This window comes from Struthio camelus, chromosome 10 (genome assembly GCF_040807025.1).
Source record: "Struthio camelus isolate bStrCam1 chromosome 10, bStrCam1.hap1, whole genome shotgun sequence".
NCBI lineage: Eukaryota > Metazoa > Chordata > Aves > Struthioniformes > Struthionidae > Struthio > Struthio camelus.
In genome coordinates this window covers 29,765,366-29,786,017 of record NC_090951.1, presented here as the reverse complement: position 1 = coordinate 29,786,017, position 20,652 = coordinate 29,765,366, and the positions used below count along the sequence as shown (strand labels likewise).

At 46.5% G+C, this 20,652-nt stretch overlaps 1 protein-coding gene across 14 annotated transcripts in view; it reads left to right on the top strand.

Moving 5' to 3' along the window:
- CPNE2 (copine 2) overlaps positions 1–20,652 on the top strand; it is a 91,580-nt gene that overhangs the window by 33,987 nt on the left and 36,941 nt on the right. For all 14 annotated transcript variants that reach the window (XM_068955367.1, XM_068955364.1, XM_068955366.1 and 11 more), the window contains 4 exons: positions 3,757–3,936; positions 7,471–7,545; positions 12,876–12,947; positions 19,081–19,164. In XM_068955367.1, the coding sequence (XP_068811468.1) occupies positions 3,757–3,936; positions 7,471–7,545; positions 12,876–12,947; positions 19,081–19,164 (411 nt within the window). The remainder of the gene's footprint in view (positions 1–3,756; positions 3,937–7,470; positions 7,546–12,875; positions 12,948–19,080; positions 19,165–20,652) is intronic.

The following is a 20,652-nucleotide window of genomic DNA, read 5'->3' as shown; positions in this document are numbered from 1 at the left end:
AAAGTGTTTAAAAGTAGTGTGTTTTTGATAAAATCACACTGGAGTCCATGTATCTTTCTTTCTATTTTAATTGCTCCCATAACTTTATCCTGGAATAATAGAGTGAAATGGAAAAAAGGCCAACGCTACCGTGTCATCTGCCAACTTTGTCAGGGCAGGACTGCTCCCAGCCTGGTCTGGTTTTGTGACTCTTTTTCCCTGTCAAGCCTGAGAAGCTCAAGAGCTCCAAGTGTTCAGTGCTTTCCATGGGATTTTCTCCCACAGTCTTGCAGGAAGCCCGTTATAAAATTGGCTGAGAACTCGCTTTCTCTCGCTCGCGCTCTCACTCGCTCCCCCCCTTTTTTTAAACTATCACAATATTTGTAGCTGTCTTTCCTTACAAAGCTCTTATTTCATTTGCTTGCTTGTAATCTATCCTTGTAATTTATCCTTGCAAGCATTTGTAAATGGTTATTATGCCATACCCTTCATTTCCTGTTCAGCAGTCACTTAGTCAAGCTGTGCTTCCAGCTTTACTTCTGTCCTTTTTAGCTCCCTGAGGGTATTTTGTGTGTTGTCCCTCCAAACTTGCCCTTTTCTGCTACCTTTAGGGATGGAGAAGTGGCCTGGTGGGGAAAACAGGTCCTGAAATGAGGACTTGGACCCTCCTTGGCCATATTCTGAAGGACCTTGGGTGAATACACCAACTTCTCTCTGCTTCCATTTCCCAGTCAAGGCAATATTTGAGTTTCTCCTGCTCCACATCTACCAGATTGGCGTAAATTTTAAGGCGCTGAGGCCCTCTAACAGCAGGTATTATGGGGTCTGGTGCTGGAGCTCTGTGAGCAGAGGGAGCATCCTCTGCTGGCTGTTGCCAAGATTTTTGGCTAAGCTGAGATTTTGTGTCCATCTGTACCATGCTGTGTTGTAAACTCACACTTCCGCCAGCTGCCTGCCAAGTTTCCTCTGCTCTTATCACTGTTCCTGCTCCGGGATCTCTCCCGCAGTGCTGTGGCTGGAGTTCCCAGGCAGGTCTTGTTCATCCTTACTCTCTAACCGTGGATTCCCCATGCCGGCTTCAGGGACCTTTCAGTTTGCAGCTCCACATTTAACCTCTGTGTGCTCTCACTTCCAGGCCACCGAGCACCTTGTTAGACCCAAGTACATCCAGACTTTAACTGAACACAACAGTCCTCCTTCAACTTGGGGGCCTAAGCCCTGGACACCAAGGCTGTTGATGGGCCCAGGTCACCAGCTCAATATAAGGGCTCAGTGTAAGGGCAGACTGAACAAGGAGCTGCTTCCCCCATGGCTGTCAGCCCTTTGAAGCTCCTACCATGGTCACGAGCTTCCCCAGTGTTATTCAACTGGCCAACAGCACACAGACTCCTCGCTATTTTATTTTATTTTATTTTTATTTTTATTTTTTGAGACATCTTTTATTTCAGCCTTCTCACCAGTCCTACTGTCAGCACTGCACCAGTCCAACATGCAGCTGTAGCGTTTTTGAAAGTATCTGTCAATGTGGTATTTAGTTACTAGGAATTAAGGCTGATGCTTTGAAAGTTTTTTGTTGTTGTTGTTTTTAAGCACCTAACCTAAGTGGTAAGTTCTTATCAGCTCTTGAAAAGTGGATTGCGTCTCTGGGGTGTCTGAGGATGGAGGAGATGCTCCAGGTCATGGCTCTGCTGGTGGGATTGTGCCCCTTCTGGGGAGGCTGGACTGGGTGCTGTCTGTGGTTCTTGGTAGCTCATCGGATTTAGGAAGCCAGCTTGGCTGGTCCTGGCTGATAGGGTGCTAGTGTGGGCGGGTGTGTTTTGGAGGAGCGATATTGCTTCCATCTGCTCTCCACCTACTTCCTTCTCTGAAGGCTGGTCCTGCCTCTGGGAAAGTCCCTTTTGGAGAAAGGTGCTAAGTGTTTCCCATGGCCGTGGGGTGGACGAGCCAACATGAAACCCCTATGTCAAATGGGTGACTGTCTCACAAGCAGGAGCTTGTGGCACATCTGGGCTGGTGTTGTGTTAGCACACCCCTGCTACTGTTCCTGAAATATCAGAGAAGAGGCACAACATGCTGAGAAGAGTTATCCTGCCAGCACCAGCTCTCCAATAACATGTCTAAGCTGACAAAAGTTCTCCTTCCTTAGTGCATTAATATCCAAACTGCAGGTTTTATGGCAGTATTGACAGAATAAGGGTCAGAATTTTTCACACAGAGCTTTGCAGTCTGGAGCCTCCTGTCTGCATATGGAGAGGTCATCTCATTGCAGAAATGAGACTGGGAAGAGCAAACTGACTGGACTTAGTGGATTTAGCCAAGAGTTTTTCAGGCAGTAGCCAGAAATGGGATGTATTACATCTCTAAGTGGCCAAGGCCTAGGCTGCTGGAGTAGGTACCTCAGGGACTTGGGAGATTCAGGTTTGGCCCTGTCTCAAGTGTCTCCTGCACTAGTCACTTAATGTAATCTCCATGTCCCAGTCCTACTTGTATGAAGTCTTATGGAAATAGTTTGACCCTAGGTTTCCTAGGAGCAGAGTCTCACGTACGTCTAACAGTGAATTTAATTGTTTATTTAAATGACGGTACAGCAAAGTAACAGCTCGAGCTGGGTGCCTCCAGGGAGGGACCCCAAACAAAGAAATTTTGGGGAAATTGTACTCCTTACAGTCAAATTTCCCTGCCTACTAGTGACAGTCTCTTCCAATCTTCTTTACTGAGTCGGTGGTCTCTTTCCTTTTGATTGGTTCACGTCTCCGTCCCGGGATGGTTGCTATGTTCCTACTTCATAGTGCCTTGTCTTACCTGAAGGTTAACAGTTACCTCTGTCCATTGTGTGCTGTACCTTTGAGGGCTGGTTCTAGCTGGGTTTGCAGTCGCATCCTCAGCAACGTCTCTCGAGCTCATTTACGATTCAGTCCTGGGGCCTGCAGGCTTCATCTACTTTAGACACTAGTGCTAAGCTGGGTGAGAGCTAAATTAGCTCCCTTTCCTAGCAGAAGGAAGTTATAAGTACAAAGATGATCCCTCTGCCTGAGGGACTTCCTGAGCTATTTTGAATGACAAAGCCTATTAAGTATCGTCTTCTGTATCCTTCCAGCCTTTTGTTTCTCCTAATGCTTGGCTAAATCCAAGAAAAATGGACTGTGGTGATTTTTTTTTTTTTTTTTGCTATGGTGGGCCAAGAAAGAAGAAACCACATGGATGTTTTGTTTTGAGGTTCTAGTGGGTAATGTTAGAGGGTTACTGTTCTGAGTTGTAAAACTTTTTTTTTTGCTTGACGTTGTTACTAGCTGCACAGTTCGAAAGAAACAGGTTTGGCCTGACTTAGAAAGCATTACAGCTATGCATGTCTGCCTGGCTGAGGATCAGAGAAGTATTCTAGTAAGGAGTTTCCAGGCAGTGTCGCAGAACAGTGTGTGAATTAACTGCTTCTGTTGGACCTATGCACTTAAGGTGAATCACCCAGGTGAAGAAATGCAGTGCAAAATCCTCCACAAATTTTTAAGTTCTTTGGGGCTGGGTGTGGGGAACAAGCTGAACTGGTGCCACAAACGCAGTCCAAATGGAGAGGTGGTGTTTTGGGAGTGAGGAGGTGCTTGAGAACATCAGCTCGAGGGACCTTTTGTGTCTTGAGAGAAGAGATGTCAGAAGCAAATGCAAAGACTGGCTTCAAGAAGCTTTGAATCCACCCTGAGCCTTGGCTGAGTTGGCACTCTCACATGTCATGAAGTTGGGATGTAGATGTCTGAATACCTATGCCTCTTTTTTCCCTTGTAGCTCGACAGGACGGAGACAGCTGTGAACAACCTCAACCCAGCTTTCTCGAAGAAGTTCATTGTTGACTATCACTTTGAAGAAGTACAGAAGCTCAAGTTTGCTCTATTTGACCAGGACAAGTCGAGCATGCAGCTGTATGAGCATGACTTCCTGGGTGAATTCTCCTGCACGCTGGGCATGGTGAGTCTGAGACATCCTAGCCCCCTGCAGCTCACTGCCCCCCAGAAAAGGGACCCCAACTAATATCAGCCACAGGGAAGTAGGGGGATTATACCTGCTACTGTGATCTGCAGTTAAGTTGCTGAGTCCTTCCTGGCCAAAGCTACTTTCATATAATTTTGTTGCATTTGACCTGCTCCATGTTAGGGCTGGGGTTCTTCTCATTTGAATTTAGAAGTCTCCTAGCTATTTGCCCAAGTCTAAGCTAGTCATACGGGCTCCTGTTATCCTGCAGAGAGGATTAAAATCCCTGGTGAACGTAGGGGAGGATGATATGCCGAATTATCTAGGACACTTATCTTGGAAGCCTTTGGAGGTACCTGTTTCTCTCTGTGGGTTATAGTTGGAGCCCCAAAGACTAGCTTGGATTTGGACTCAGGAAACTTTCAGATGCTTTAAGTTAGGATCAATTCAGTCTACAATTCTTTCTCAGTTATTTGCCTGAATGTAATACAATGCATGTTTTTCTTTTTCTTTTTTGGCAAAGTTTCTGTAATAAAAATATTGTTCTTTCTTCTTTTTGAGAACAAAAAGAAAAACAGACCTTGCTTTGTCCACATGCAGGATAACCTTGCAATTGTATAGCAAATCCTATTTCCTACTTTAGCATGTTGGTGCAGGAATGTGTCTTCTGTTCTTGTGGGAAAGATTGAGACACATGGAATTTATAAGCCTTTGGAAGGTCTCTGTTTTGCAGGAGCCCAGACCCTGTTAGGATTTGACAGCTAAATTCTCCAAACTTGTCTCTCTTTTGAGCATGCTCTGACTCAGAGGCAGGAAATGAGTGGGATTTTTCCATTCTTTTTCAGCATCCAGCTGCCCAGGGCTTCTGTGGTACCTGGCATGAGCGTAGAGACTGGGAGAAATTCTCTCTTTTGTGCTCAGCACTGGGAACCAGGAGAAAGCAGACAATGTAATAAGTGGGTTGGAGTGGTCAGCTAGCACAAGGTGTTGAGGGAGGATCATGAATGTGATCACATCATTACACAGACTATAATGTGGCTCTGCATATGCCAAAGAGGGGCTGAATAACCTTCCCTTTGCCAGCTGTGTTCTGGCACTCGAGACCTTGACTTGTCAGAAGAGCACTTTCATTTACAAAGTTTGAGCTATAACGTCTCTCGTGGGCTGGGTTTTCAGAAGTGCTCTGTAAAGACACAAGCAAGTGCCCATCTCAGAGTGTGCAGGGCATCTGGCTCGGAGGAGGAAGAGGAAGAAGACTGCTCAGTGACACTCCTGCATTGGGACAGCAAAGGGGGAATTATTCAGCTTCACTGACAGCATGGGGCTCTGTCTCCAATCTCACATTCCTCAACTGTCTATAATTCGATTTCATTTTTTAAAAAAGAAAAAAAATATATTATTAGAGAAAAGATAACTCTAAACTCTTGTAACTCTTGTAAACTCTTGCAACTGCTCATGCTCTGCAGAAGAGAACTTACCTTTCCTGTGGACAGAGTTTGGAATTTTTGCTTCAGTTCCCATAAACCCAAGGCAGTGATATGTGAACTTCTTGTTGACTTCTAGTCCATAATGGACACCAACTTGGAATGGGATGATTATTTCTCCTTTTCCTCTGGTCTTAATGAAAGATTGCAACCTCTAAGCTTTGAATGTATCTCCTCGCTCTATACCCTGTAGGTTAAGACTGGAGTGGAGCCATTCATGGAAGTGTTCTGCCTGAAATTTTGCTCTTGTCTCCCTGTGGAGAGCACTGCCCCCTGGCATGCTGCAGGCCCCGGATTTGCAGCAGAGCCTGATCATGGGGGAGAGGCAGATTGGAGCAGTAGCATGTGTGCCAGGGTGTCTGATGAGGAGAGGAATCAAACGGAGAGGGCTTGGGCTTGTGGGCTCAGCCAGGCTGCTGTGGGTTTTCTGGCTATGTTTTGATCTCTATTTCTTGTCTGGTGAGATGCTTTCATATACCTGCCTAGTTTTGAGGCATGAGCAGTTATTGGAGGGGAAAGAAAGCAGACTTGGGTAGAAATAATCTGGCTCTGAAGAACCACAAAATGAGCATCTGGCTTTTCAATTCTGAGTTTGCATCAGAGCTCTGTCAGATTTGCCAGATCATGGTATTGCAGCTAATTAGGTCTGTGGTGAGATTTAAAAGGATGGCTGCATCATTCTCAGACCTGTAATGACCTCTGTGGCCAAATGAAATCTAATAGGGATCAAATTGCAGGCTTCCAGTCATAAGTGGTTTCTGCTAGCCAGGGTTAGGACATCTCGCCACCCTGTACATAATGTTGCACAAACATGCAGTTATGTTATTTGGTGGTTCCTATGCCTTTCTAGAGCAAAAAGCTCCAGGACGCAACTGGATCAAAGATCCCGGCGTAACCACAGGAGGGATCGCTCCTGTGCAGCTAGCCACAGTGAGAGGAGCTTTGCCTTGCAATTGCAAAAAGAGGGAGAAAAGCATTGCTGGGGAGGAATGGGAAGAACTTGAGTGTGGCTGGGTCGCCTGGTCTCGTGTGTGTATGGCAGGAGCAAGAAGTTAAGCCATTTCATTACTTCTTGTTATTAGTAGTAGTTTCTTAAGCTGGTTCTAGTGGATGCTGCAAGTATGACATAGTTCCAAGGGTGGATGGGACTGCATTTTTCTTAAACTGTAGCCCATAAGTCTTGAAAGGAGTTCCTGAGAGGAAAGGGAGACAAGCAAGGCTGATTTCATCAGGTTCTAGTTTGTTATGCAGGGATTTTCACCTCCTTTGGAAAAGCTTGCAGGATTCCCAACTCCGAAGATGGCTGAAACTCACTGAGCCAGGAAAATCGCAAAGGGTTTAATTCAGCTCCTAGATGGTCCTGTCTGGTCTCTTACAAGCCAGAGGTAAAAGACAGAGAAAAACACCTTACAGCAGTACTTGCCCTGGTGCCTCGCTTGGCAGCGGGTCCTGGAGACTTGGGCAAGGGGGGAGCATCCTGTTTGTTTCAGGATTCAGCCATGGAAACGTGGCCTGGAAATGAATTGCTGGAGCAGTAGTCATGGTAGTAGAAAGAGGAATTTTCTTTTGTGGTCCAAGGAAGTATTTAAAGTGGGATTTAAAAGATTAGCTTATAATTTTGCTTGGAAAAATCACAGTAACTCTGGCTTCGTAAGATCCCGCCGACCTGCACTGCATGATGATCTGCTCTGCAGGTTAAATTGGAGGTGGCATGTTATACAGATCATTTCGACCCGTTGGTGCTGTTGCTGTGTGCCGTTTAATGGCTGCCCTGTCCTCCGAGGACTAGGCTGTGTTGAAGGGCGCTGCTGTGAAAGCTGGTGTGTCCTGGGGCTTGTTCTCGTGACGAGCAAAGAACTTCATTTGGGTGCCAGGGGCGATGGTGGTGATATGAGTGTTATCATGGTCCCTGTTAAAATATGATGTCTGTCTTTTGCTGTTGGGAATGCTTCATCAGAGTTAACCAACGTGAGCAATGATCAGTTGCTTATGACTCTGCTTTCGAATGCTTGTACAATCATGACTTTATTTTCTTTGACTTCTCTAGATCGTCTCCAGCAAGAAAATAACAAGAACTCTCCTTCTGGGGAACGGCAAACCAGCTGGGAAAGGGATGATAACGGTACAGTTACTCATTTATGTTACATATCGAGTGTGTAAATACAGATAATAAAATGGGGGCAAGGCTGGATGCTCGCATGGGGCCCAGGAGTCCAGGGTTTATGGGTTCTCATTAACTACAGATCCTTTGCCTCTCATTTGCCTGCCACCCTTGGTCTGTTTGGAGGACGAGGTATTTGAGGTAGGGACCATCTTGCCCGGTGTCCTTTGGGTGTCCAGCACTGTGAGACTTCGATCTCTATTTCCGTCTCTGAGCACTAAAATAAAACCTAAATTTGGAAAAGTACAAAGTAAATGTATGTTGTTGTTGTTGTTTGTTATCTTGTGATACAAAATGTCTATTCGGTCCTCCTTGGAGTAGATAGAGGTACAAGGGCTGATGACTGCGCTGATAATCAGTGATTTTGTTTGTAGTAAGAGGTTGTGAGTTATGCGGTAGCAACAGGTCTCTTAGCAACAGCCTCTGCTCCTGATGCAGACCCCTTCAGGCAATGGCATTCCTGCTGCTGATCTGTTTAGGGATATTTTTTTAAAATGAAAAGACTAAATTTAGGCCCATTTCCCCCTCTCTCAGCCTCTTGGATCTCTTTTCTGCATTAGTTATGGTCTTTGGTAAACACACAGCTGTGCAGCAAAGGTGTGGGAGAAAAGGCTTTTCCTTCTCCTGTGTTTCTTGAGATAGCCCACAAGGGGTTAAACCACAATTAGGTTTAAAAAGCCTTGGAAGGGCTTAAAAGCGGTATAAAAGACCAGGGTGTGGTTGCTGCAAGAGCATCTCCATTGCGATTTGCTAGAGAGACTGGGAAGATGTGGTCAGCTTTTCTCTCTTAATTGCTGCAGTTAATCTTTAAATGCAAAAAGAAAAGCAGTGGCAAAGTTCACAAGCGGTACCTGATGCTATATGTGTTCGGTGAGTCCTGGGCTCTACCCCCTGCCTCTGACACTTGTTTGGGATGAACTGGACCAGATTAAAAGTTTCCAGTCAAGTTCCCAAGTTGCATGCTTTGGAAAATAAAATTTCTTATTAGTCACTAATATGCCATTAAAATCAAAGGGTCTGAGATGTCTAGTTCAGTTCATCCCCTTTCTGTAATTTTCTGATTTTTTGCCCCCCCCCCCCCACTTAAATCAGATTGGGTGATGAAAATAGACTGTGGCTAGCTCACATAGGCTGGGAGCTCCTTTCCCTTGTGTTTTGGTGCAGTGTTGGAGTACAGCGAGCCCCCATGCTACGACTGTTGAGTTTTGGGCTATAAGCAGCAAGACAGGAGGAGTCTTCTGCTTTGGACTCTGTAAACTTCAATGCATACAAAAATGTGGATTTTGGAGCCAAACCCTACCTTCCTCACCCACATTCCCTTCAACTTTTTCCAAGTATCCATTTTCTAAACTGCAGCACACAAATGTCACAGTGATGAATGCAGTAGAAGTGCATTGGCTGGATTGATGGACTCAAGCTAGGGTCCCTAAGCTTAAATAGATGAGGAAATCCCAACGCATGTCATTGTATTGGTATGAAACAATCTTGTATTTGTAGGAATCAATGCTGAGGTCTTTTAACATGAAAAGCCTTGATTTCTGTCACTTGAATAAAAGACATACCTCTGCTGGTTCAAGTGGTTTGTGGGTTTTTGTTGGCTGTGCTGGCAATGGGAAGATACTACCAGGACCCTGTGCCAGTGTGGTACAAGCATCTGGCTTGTTCCGGATACTGGTGATGCTGGTGGGTCCTGTGACAAGGCTTGCATGCTGCGTGGTGCTTTCTGCCTCACCAGAGCATCCTTGCAATTGCCTTCATTATGGAAATAAGGCCTAAGTTAATTCATTGTGTAATTTAGGCCTTTCACTCCCCACCTCATTCAGCAGCTGAAGAGAAATTTCTGACTCCTTTGGAAAGGGCTTTGTTGTGGTCAAGCTTCTTTCCAGCATGCACCAGCCCAGTGAGCCCTACAATATGAGGACTCCACGCTGGGTTTGTTTTTGTGAAGAGGGTGCCCAGTGAAGGGCAAATTTCCACCCTGGCCCAGGTGATGACATTGGTGGAAGGCAGATGGGTTTTCAATGCTTCCTTCTATTGAGATGGTAGAGCTCTGCAGCCACAGCTCACAAACCATCGGGTCAACAAAGGCATTTTGAAGACAGACTGGAAAGGGACCCAAATGAATTGACACATGCATCAAACCTCCCCATGAACACTTGCAAAGAAGAGTTCTCTCAATCTGATTCCCTATAGCTTCTGTTCCTGGCACTGTTTCTAGTGACCATGTGTGGTCCGGGCCCACCAAGGACTACATGCAGGAGAGGACTGATACCATGGCTCATTTCAAAGTAAATAGAGAATAAGCCACATCTTTGAAAAACATGTCCCTAGAGAAATCCAAGTTTATGGTCCTCACAGCAAACAGAGCCCTATGGGGAGTCTCCCCAGGGAATTTATTGTGCTTGTAGCATGAGGGAGCATCTCTATGTTGCGTGTGTGGCCGAGGTGGAAGAACTCGCACCAGCAGCCTCCCTGAGCCCATCAGGAAGCTTGTGAGCACAAGCAGCCTGAAGAGAGCGAGTGGAGAGCCTGTCCAGCCCTGTTTCTGGTAGTGGGCAGCATGATGCCAGCTGTGTGCTGTGGTTGGGATTTCATTTTCTCTCTTTTAAGGATGGGATGAGGGTCAGTCCTCTGCAGTCCCTTGGGCTCAGGTTTACACTCAGATCATGTGCCATGACCAGCTCTGTCTGTGCTGGAGTCTGTCTGGGAAGTGAATCTCCTCTTGTTCCTTAGATGATGGTTTCCATAGAGGTCCTAATACTACCTGTTCCTCTCATGACACAGAGAATTACCTGGTACATTTGCTAGTAGAGAACTTATTCTGACTTAATCTACAATGATACACATGTATACAGGGAGAGAGAGAAATTGGTTTTGCTTGTAGCGAGCAGATTCTCCACCTGAGCACATGCTGAGCATGATTGCACAGCAAGCAGCATCTTGAGTAACTGCACAGAATACCTCCTCTTCCCCACTACCTACAAGCAAATTAAACCAAGGCTTTTTACACACCTCGCTGAACCCTCAGGTTAGCGTTTGGACTTGTTTCTGGGTCCTGTTTAGCTTCTCAAAACTCTAGCCTGCCCCTTGGAATAAGTTCAACTCAAAGCACTTGTTGCTCCAGTTGGAAGTGAACATCTGGGTAGCGAGGGGCTGTATTTATTTGTTCTGTGGACTAAAGAGACCCGTCTTCTCTTAGAATGCTTTGCTCTGATAGCTGTGCAGGAGCCGTGACTCGTTCCCTAGCCTAGTTGTCCAGGCAGATTCAAAGGCTACAACTCTGTCTAGTTATCTCTGCAAACTCTGTGGTTTTCCTAAGTGCGATTAATGCTCTGATTGCTCATTTTGAGGAAGATTATCTCCTTGATTTCACAGTTTTATAAAGGCCTGGCTGTAATTACACGGTGTGCTTATAGTAAAAAAACAGCCTCCTTGTGCGATCTAGCAAGAGGCGATGCTTGGGAAGCTAGCATGCTACTAATAAGAGGAAAAATGTCCCCTCTGTGCTTCAGGGTGCCCTGCTGCTGTCTCCTTTCCTTTCTATGCACAGCTGCCCCCAGGGCCAGTGGCATTGAGGGACAGGCTCAGCTACTGAATTTCAGGCTGGACTGCATTAGGCCAGGGGAAAGGGCAAGGAACAGTGAGATAGTGAAGTAGAGAACAGATGTTTGGGCAGGACACAGCCTTTAGGACAAAATGCAAGTGATTCAGAAAGTTACTGCTAACAGAAGTGAATAAATTATATTTTTTTAGTTACAAACATTCCCTTTCTTAAAATACCAAGAGAGTCATTAGCCTGTGTTCCAGACAGAACTGGCCCACTGGTGTTTGGCAGTCAAAGCCATTTTGAAGTGCATGTGCGAAATGTCTCTTAAACTGAAATAAGCTGGACTGCACTTGTGTCTGCTGCAGCTTGTCAGGAGAGCAAGGGCTGCGTCATCAGCCTTGGGGTCGTACCCTCGGGTGGCGTACGCCAAAGTTGTCAGTGCTGCCTGGGTTTCCCCCACTCAAAGGGCCAGTTGCTTTTTTCTTTCCCAGCCCAGTAAATAGAGGAGGAGGTGGCGCAGCTTGTTGGCATGGCTTTGCACATCTCCTGCTTCCTCTCGGCTCAGTCCTTTGGTGGCTTCATAATGTCCCTGAAGCATGGTGGGGACACACGGGAGCCCTCACACAGAGGAGGCTGGGTGAGATGGGCTCAGACTTTGCAGTCAGATGTATTGGATCCTTTTGTGTGGCAACCAAGAAGGGTGCTAAGTTTATTCACAGATGCTTTGTGATTCACAGTTTCTTTTCGGGTTGTTCTGGGAAGTCAGTATTGCTGCACTCAGTCCTGATTAGCGTCATTATTTTTTCTGAGGCTAAGGGAAAGTACGTGCTGTTGCATTTGATGTCGGCTGTACTTCCATAACTTTGATCTCCACGCTGGCCTCCCCATGGAGTTCCTTTTCCTTTTCAGGTTTTTCCTGAAACTTAGTGAGGAATGAGGTGGCAGAAGAGGGAAAAATGCCCCATTTCCACTGGCAAATGGCCAGAAACTTGTGGCTGTGGCATCAAAAGACCTGAGAGGAGAGGCATGGCCCTGTGGCCATCTGCCCTGGAGCAAGGAGGGGAGCCTTGCAGCCGAGTGTCACTGCAGGGCCCTCAGCAACTTTGCAGCAAAGGACCAACGCAGCCAGGCAAGAGATGCGGGAAAGGCTCCTTTCTCCTTTCAGACGGGAGTGGATTTAGAGCTAACTGGGGGGGCAAAGGAGGCTGCTTGGAGTGTACTGGTGGCCTGTTCCCACGTGGCGCTGTGTGCTTGAGAGGCTTCATCGTTAACTGTTGACTCCCAGCCCTGCAAGTGAACGGCCTTCCCTGGACCCAGTGCCACGGATGAGGCTGTCTAGGCTGGTGGATGTCCCCAGGGCTCTGGCTGCAAGGTTAGCAGCAGCGCTAGCTGCCTTTCTGGTTTCCTTTTAAACCTGATGTATAAACTGTCTCCTTGCAGGATAAATGACAGTGCTGATCCAAGGGAAGCTGGGGCTTTTTCTCCTTCCTTCTCCCTTCCAGGGAGCAACTGGGGAGTAGGCTTTGGTCCCAAATTGTCCATTGGTTGGCAAAGGTAAAATGAGTTTTACTCCTCGGTAGTGAAATATTGATGTTCAAATATATTAGCTTTGGCATCGGCTCTACAGAAGTTAAAGAGGTATCTCCAGAGCATTTGTCCTCAGGTTCTGAATTCTCTGGTTTTTGGCTTGGTGTTCACTTACTTTTGATGCTGAAAATGAATACAACTTTCCCTTGTCTTTCAGATAGCTGCCCAAGAACTCTCGGATAACAGAGTGATTACTCTGAGCATGGCTGGCAGAAAACTGGATAAAAAGGTAAGCAGTATCGTGTCTAAAAGATGTAAATATTAAATGTCTTTGATTTACAGGCTGTGAGATCTAAAGAAATCTTTGCTTATGGGTATAGCAGTGACTGAAAACAGCCCTACTGGAGAAGGCATTAGGCTGGGACTGGAGCTCTGGATTCAAGTCCTGTCTGTGCCTCTAGCTGCTGGGTAAACTTGTGCCTCCATTTCTATTGTCCTTATAGTACTTTCTTTATAATGCATATGGAGATGAAAAGACCATGTGTCATACAGGAGATGTGTGTATTATCTTGTCTTTAAGACAGTGTTTTGAGCCAGATTTGTTACTTTAGTGGCTATTTTTTGGAAATGTCTCCTGACTGAGTAGACGGTTTTGGTAGCCCTTGAATCAGCATTTCAGCAGTATTTCCAAAGTGCTGCCTGCTTGATGTCTTTAGCCCTTCTCTAAACTGAGTAAACGTTACTTTATATTTCAAACAGGAGGGCCCATCTTTTCCCAAGAAAGAAGCGTTGACCTCATGGAAGTAGATAATGCATGGATTTTGCTTTGTGTATGATACACAGGAAACCATAAGCCTTTCTGAACAAAGCAATCTGACCTTATTTACCAAGCAACCAGAGCTATTCTTCTTAAACCAGTCCTGTTGCTAAGCAATCAATGGGATTTTTTTTTTCTTCCTAGTCTGTCTGGAGCTTGCATTATTGGCAGGATGGCCCTCAGTTTTCAAACCACAGTAAAACAAGCATCCAGGCAGAAGGGTATTTTGGGGGGCAGAAACTTTGGGTCGTTCAGTCTCAATGTCCCAAAGAGATGAATACAAAGTTTATCCGAGTATTTTCTCAACTGGTGGCAACTGTTGTTTCCTCTCCCTCCCACTTACCCTACCAGGTCTTGTACTCTATAGTGAAAGGAGCTGAGTGCCCCGGTAAGGAATCCCCAGATAACTCCATTTCCCAAAGGGGTTGGATGATGTCCTTGAGCTAGTGGCTTCCTCTGAGACCAGGCTGAGAGTGAATCCTGTGTGTGCCAGTGAAGAAATCCCTGATGCAGTAATTTTCTTCTGGTGCTCCAAGAAAACACCTCTCCTGTCTTGCCAAGCAAAAGATGAGATATCATGGCAGGCTGGGTACTATTCCTTCGTGCTTTGGGGTCCCTTTGCAGCCATGGCCATTTTCAAGAGTGGCACTAAGGACATGGGGTTGTGCCCAGCCTTCCCATGGCACTGGTACCTCAGGCGTGTGTGCACTTGTTATATCGGCAAGTTAGTTGGTGGCACCACTTGCTCCGTGGGCAGGAATTGCCTTTCTAAACTGGTTTGTGACCAGATTCCTCTGCCTGGTTATGCAAAGCTGAAATCTTGTGATACTGTTCAAATAGGGCATCATGCATATGGGTCCGTTGACCTCCAGACCCAAAATCAAGATGTAATAATTCAACGTCTACCTGCAATGCTTTAGGCAGGCTGTTTGTGATATAGATACAGGGTTGCACTGGGATAAGGACTGTGAATAATGCTAATCTTTCTAGCTCAACTTGCAGTTTATCAATAGATGTCCAGGAGAAAGCTCTTTCCTCTGTAGCTTCAGACTTCACCTCAGTGACCGCCTGCCGTTACCAACAGTTAACTGGGTTTCTTTGCCAATTCCCATAACACAGGTGCTGCGGTGCTCAAAGTCTTGGTAATGGGCAAAAGATGTTGATGTCACTTCAAAGTGAAGCACTTAAAGCTTAAATTGTCCTTGAGCATGTAAAAGGAAATTGGATTGAACTCAATTTTTTAAAGAAATCGTGAAATTCTCCATGACCCGGAAACACCACTTTTCAGCAGCTCTCTTCTCAGCGGAAGCACTCAGTTTCCATCAGTGTTCCAGATCAGATGCCTGTGTCTTTATCAGCATGATCATAGTTTTAAACCCCTTTGCAGGTTGGTTGTGCCTACTGCAATAGATTTAGTTTCCATTACTGTTCTCACTGGTCTTTCCTACCTGGCAGCATGTTAAGGGAGTCATGCGTTCGTTGCTGAAATCCTACGTGGAGCACGGAGCCCCAGAAGCTGTGCTGCCTTCCAGCACGGTAGTGCGTTGCAGGGAAAGTTGCAGTGTTGCTTGGTGATCCATAAATGCAGCGTCATTGCCGTTGCTAGTGCCTGGCTACTGGCATTAAGCTAACTTAATCTTATACTAGCTGTGCAAGATCCCCATCCTGACCATTAGGCTTGTTATCAGTCTGAACTTGTAAGAACTGGATACCAGCCACGTTTTGCTACAATGTAGGGTGCAAGGGTGGGTTAATAGCTGTGAAAATAGGTGGTGAGCTGAAAAGAGGCGGTTGGGCTATAAACAGCTCACTGATGGGAAGTTGTTGGTCATTGATGGAAAATAACAAGAGCAGCTAGGCAAAAATCTGTCAAGAGATGAGTCACCTAACTGCGGCCTGGGAGATAACCCCCTCCAGCACAACACAGCCCGTGGTCTGTGTGAGGGCAAGGCTATGGCCTGCCAGGACACTCAAGCATCTTCTCTGAGTCTCAAGAGTAAGATCCCGTAGGATATCAAGGGGGTACCATGGGATGCTCTTGCTGCATGTGCTGAGATGAAGCCACGAGCACCCACCTGCATCAGGAACCCCAACTTGGCGAGGACCTTTTGACCTGCCCAGCTGCAGTCCAGGCCTGTGTAGCATAGGGGGGATGTGTGTGTGTGTGCACATGCACATTCCCCCTAGGACTGCTCTGACTGTGTGTGGTGTGAAAGTGCAAGTGTGTGTGTTTTCTCCATGAATTCTGCACATTTCTTCTAACTCTTAAAGCTATCTCAATAGAAAGCATTGCATAGAAGTTGAATTTGGCTGGTTTCCTCTCTGAGTAGCAATAATTTAACCTGTATGGTTAAACCTTTCCCTTCCTGGCAGCTGTGCTGCAAACACTGCCTGGAGCCATGCTCAGCCCCAGACAGCTCCTTCCCAGTGACCACCTCAATGCTGGGATCTTTCTCTGGCAAAGAGCAGGTTCTTCCTCCACATCATGTGTCCATTGTTTTACCAAGTGCTGCTCACTACCTTGCTTTAAATGGCGAGGCTTCATAGGTGGGAAAGTATCAGCAGCAGAGCCAGCTGGAGGATTTTGTACCTCCTGTCAGATCAGCTATTTGTAGTTTTTTTTTTTAAAGGAAAGCATAGCCTGCAGAAAAAAATGTATTTTTGCCCAGGATCAGCCCTGATAAACATAGCCCCACAGACGTTTGTGTAACCCAGCTGCGGGGGCAGCAGGAGGACAGTGCGCAGGTGAGATGCTTTGGCACAGGCAGGGGGAGAGTGCGCTAAGCCAGAGTTGGTGCTAAAAACTATGTATTGTGGAAGTGCATCTTGTGGAACTGCCATCACTGCCCTCCTTGTCTGTGATGTGCAAGACCCCGTTTGGATGAATTAGATGTCTGAACCAGTTTGCAGATCGTTCTGGTCTGCTGAACCCTTTTCATTGTTCAGTTTGTCTCCTGCTGGGCTCGTCTGGGTGATGTGTTGGTGTCTGACATTTGAAAATAGCAGTCCACAATCCTGTGGCTTGGAGGCATCTTTCATCCTGCTTTGAATGGGGCAAGGCTGACTGGACTTGCAAACCAGACTGCTCCATTGTGCGTAGGATCATGTCAAACATCTTTCAAAGCTCCCTTCTGTCATCTGGACCAATGCCTTGACCAACTCTCACTGGGTAAGAAAACCAGAAAACCACTGTGGGATGCAGGTTAAACAAGTGCAGGCAGGGTCAGGATCCTTGGGGATTAGGTACATGCTGCTAGTTCTTTAATTTAACAGTAAAGCTTTAAAGCACTGAGTTCAGGCTCCAGGTAAGGAGGAACAGAACCGTACCATGACTGTTTCCCCTGTAGAAAGAATGGCCTGTTTTTCTTTCTCACAAATGTGTGAAAAATAATAAAAAAAAAAAATAGAATCATCTCACCACAGAGAACCTCTCTGCAAGCCTTTATGGCCTACTCTTCTCTACTGACTGTCTGTAAATAAAATAAAATAAAATGAAAGCAGTCAGTAGAGGTGACCAAAGCAGGTTATGGCTTGGAAAATGCTCTGCAGTGATTTACATTTCCAGCTTGTTTTGGAAACGGGTAGGATTTGAATAGAAATGTGAATGAGTTTTCTGCTGGGGAGTTGCTAGGACCTGTGTCCATGACAGCCCCTGCCTCTTGGGCTGTCTCTGGAGGAGGGATCTCAGAGCTTTCAGGCTTCTCACCTGCAACTGGGAGCCTGCCTCTGCCTCCCCGCTGCATGGCCTGGAAGCCCGAACAGTCCCTACTCAAACCAGTACGAAATTCCTCCGGCTGTTTATAGGATTCAGGCAGCTATCTCCACTTCATCTAGGAGAAAACCCAGCTGAAAAGGCTTGAGTTCTCATTAAATATGAAATAATTCCACATATTTCAGCTTTGGTTTGTTTGTAACCACATCCTAGTTTTTCTGAATAGGAATGAAATTCCACTTAGAAATACTAGAGTTTCTTTCACATGATGATCCAGCCCCCACCGCTGTTTGTCCTGCTTTCTGGGCTTCAAACCTGCTGCCCAAAGCTGAACCGAGATCTCTGCCTGCTCGCAGGCTACTACTCCACAAGCGGGGCAAGTGTCCCAAAATAGGCTGCGTGCAGATAGCAAGGAGGGATATGTGTCTGTGCGTTTCTCATAAACTGGGAGAAAAACAAAGCAGCCCTTTACCAGGGGCCTATCTAAGGAGGCGCTGGCAGGAAAGGCGAATGCACACTGACTGAAGTCTGCATATCTCGGAGGGTGTTATATGATCTCTGTCAACACTAATGCATCTTACTCCTTAAAGATTTGCTCTGCTCCTGCTTTATTGCTGTGTGTAGGAGGTTTTTTTTTTCTTTTTTCCCCAAGACTCTTGTGCACTTCATAATTCTTTTTTTTTTTTTTTTTAACTTTTAAGCTGTGGATGTTTTTCTAAGCCCGAGCTCAGCTGCCTCTTTTCCAGAGGACTTGCTGGGCTCTGGGCTCCTGAGAGTGAAATCCTGTCAGTGTACGCCCAGGCTGTGGAGTCACCCACTGCCTAAAAGCCAAACTGGGGAATGGGGTGGGAAAGTCAAGATTTGCGTGATCCGATCTTCAACAGCTATGGGAAGTCACAACGTGCTAGGGATGGAGACGATATCTCAAGAGGTCACCTGGCCTTCCCCTCTCCCTGAGACAGGATCAGCGCAGGAGTGCTTTAATTGCCAAACGTCACTGCCAATAGCTAGCTTCATTGCTCTGTAACTTGATAGTGAAATAAGACCCTTCCTTTCCTTGGTACTTTGTGAATGAAAAGCATGACAGAAGAATTAAACTTCTATTATAATTATCCCAAGAATGCCACCCAATATGGGAAATTTGTGAAGCAGTCTTTTATATTGAGGGTGGTGCAGTGGGAGGACACCAAAGGAGGCTGGGTCCTGCCAGCACTGCTTTAGCTGTTGGTGGGTGGGCTAGTGAGCAGTACCGGGGCTGGCCGAGACCCATGTTTGTGGCTGTTCGTTTATTCAATGATAGCATCTACGTGAGGATCTGATTGTAACACAGAGCTGCCCTCATGTAACCAGAAGTGGGATTTTAACATCATTCTTTAAATTGGCCTGGAGACACACTTTTTGACTGATTTTAAACCTGTCTCCTATCAGTTGGGCTTCCTAGTGCAAGCTGGGAACCACACGGGAGTTCCTACCTCTCTGGTCAATATGGATGTGAGCTTGGTGGCTTGCCTTGTGATGCTCCCACATGTGTCGTTGGTGGGTTGCTGTGGCCCTCGCGCAAGCAGAGTCAGCCTAGAGCTGAGGCACCCCGAGAGCTCCTTTGAGATCTACACCAGACACCTGGCATTTTTTATGACCAGCCCAGGCCCACGTTTGTATGTGCTGTGTATGGCATTAATCTAGCCGTTAGTCTCGCACAGTTGGCTGTGAGATGTTCAGTAAGACTTGTGATCAGCTGGGATCATGTCCACATTCAATCCAGTTCAACGTCCATCCGTTGACGGACTTACAGGAAAAGGGAGGGGAAGGAGGTCTCACTTGGCCCAGCTGTTGCTTGGCCATGAACCGGTTGCTTGAAAATCACTGTGTAACCATGCTGTTGTTCTTCCCCAGGACCTGTTTGGAAAGTCAGACCCCTTCTTAGAGTTTTATAAACCAGGTGACGACGGGAAATGGATGCTGGTCCACAGAACGGAGGTGAGTGATACTCTGACTGGAGTTACTGAAACACCACTAACATTAAATGAGCTCTTTTTGTCTTTTATGTCATTATCTTGTGGATCACTGATAACGGGTAGGTGGGAGCCAGGGATTTCAAAACCATATTGCTACTTGCCCTGTCCAGCTGAGGCTACTGGACTCAAACAGATGAAGACTTACTAAGGCCAGATTTTTTTAAAGAAGAGCTGCAAGTCTCTCTTTATGCTATTCACTACTGTATCTACTAAGCAGAGAAGGTGATAGTCTCTTAACCCCATGACTCGATTCCTTCGACCTAGGTGCAGTTCAGTAGCCTGGGTCCATATTTATTTCATGGAATCCAGGTGTCTCTTGCATGGTCCCAGATACTCTCTTGATCGTGAGGCCCTGTTTAAACATAGGCATGAACCAAAGGGATGAAGGGAGGGGAGGCAAACCATAGCTCCTGGCTCGGCCTCGGTGCTGGCTGTGCCCTGGATCACATAGGCATGGAGTATTCCACTTAGAGGAGCTGCAGTGCTCTGGGCCACCAGCTCACTGAGTGACTTCCGAGCCTGCCGAAGGGGCAGGTGCCATCCTTGTGATTCATGCTGGGGAGTAAGCAGCAGAGAGAAGGGGAAGGAGAAGTGGGCTGAGTGTTTTCAAAGCAAGTGGTGAAGATCTGGATCCCAAGCAGGAGGGTGAAATCGCAGGCCAGCATGAAGCAGAAGGTGCTTGGGTGCTTCTCAGGCAATAGGCTGTGGCAAAGCTGAGCCAGGCTGGCTGCTGGCAGACCGCCGTGAGGCATTTGCTGTGGCACTGCTGCTCCCCCTTCAAGCTTTGCTGTGAGAGATGGGACAATCATTGTCTCTTTTCTTTTTTAAAGCCAGGCCAATAAGTGGGTTTGACGGCTTTTCCCCTCCATCTTCAAAGCTTGTTTCAAGGGAAGAGGCATTTTTTTGCACAAGGTTCCTGCTACCTGGCAGAGGGGGGTGATAGCTGCTGGAGGAGGGTCTCAGGAACAGGCGCGCCAGAGAAAGAACATCCAGTCACGGCTCGCACTCTTCTTTTTCTTTTCCCCTTAAGGCTTGATTAAGGACCCTGCAGTCCCACTGTAGGAAATTATTGTAACAAAACACAAGGTGAACTCCTGCAGAAGGGGGAAGGTGATACTTATTAACAAAATCACCAAGTGAGTTGATTTTTCCCACTGCTGTTTGTTCACTCATAGTTTCCTTTCCCTCACACTTCCCCATGCCGATAAGCCCCAAGATGTGTGTACCAAATGGCCCAGCCAGGATCACTTGTGTGTGACACACAGGAGAAGGGACACCAGCTGCTGAGTCCTCATCACGTCTCTTGGGTTTTTCTTGATTGGTGATGATGACCTACCTTTTGGACAGAACTTTCCCATCCTTTAGGAGTCACCAGGTGTTATGGGGTCTTCCTTTCCTTCAGACTCTTGCTTGCTTCAGCCTATACAGCTTTTCAGAGTTGCTCCCTGTT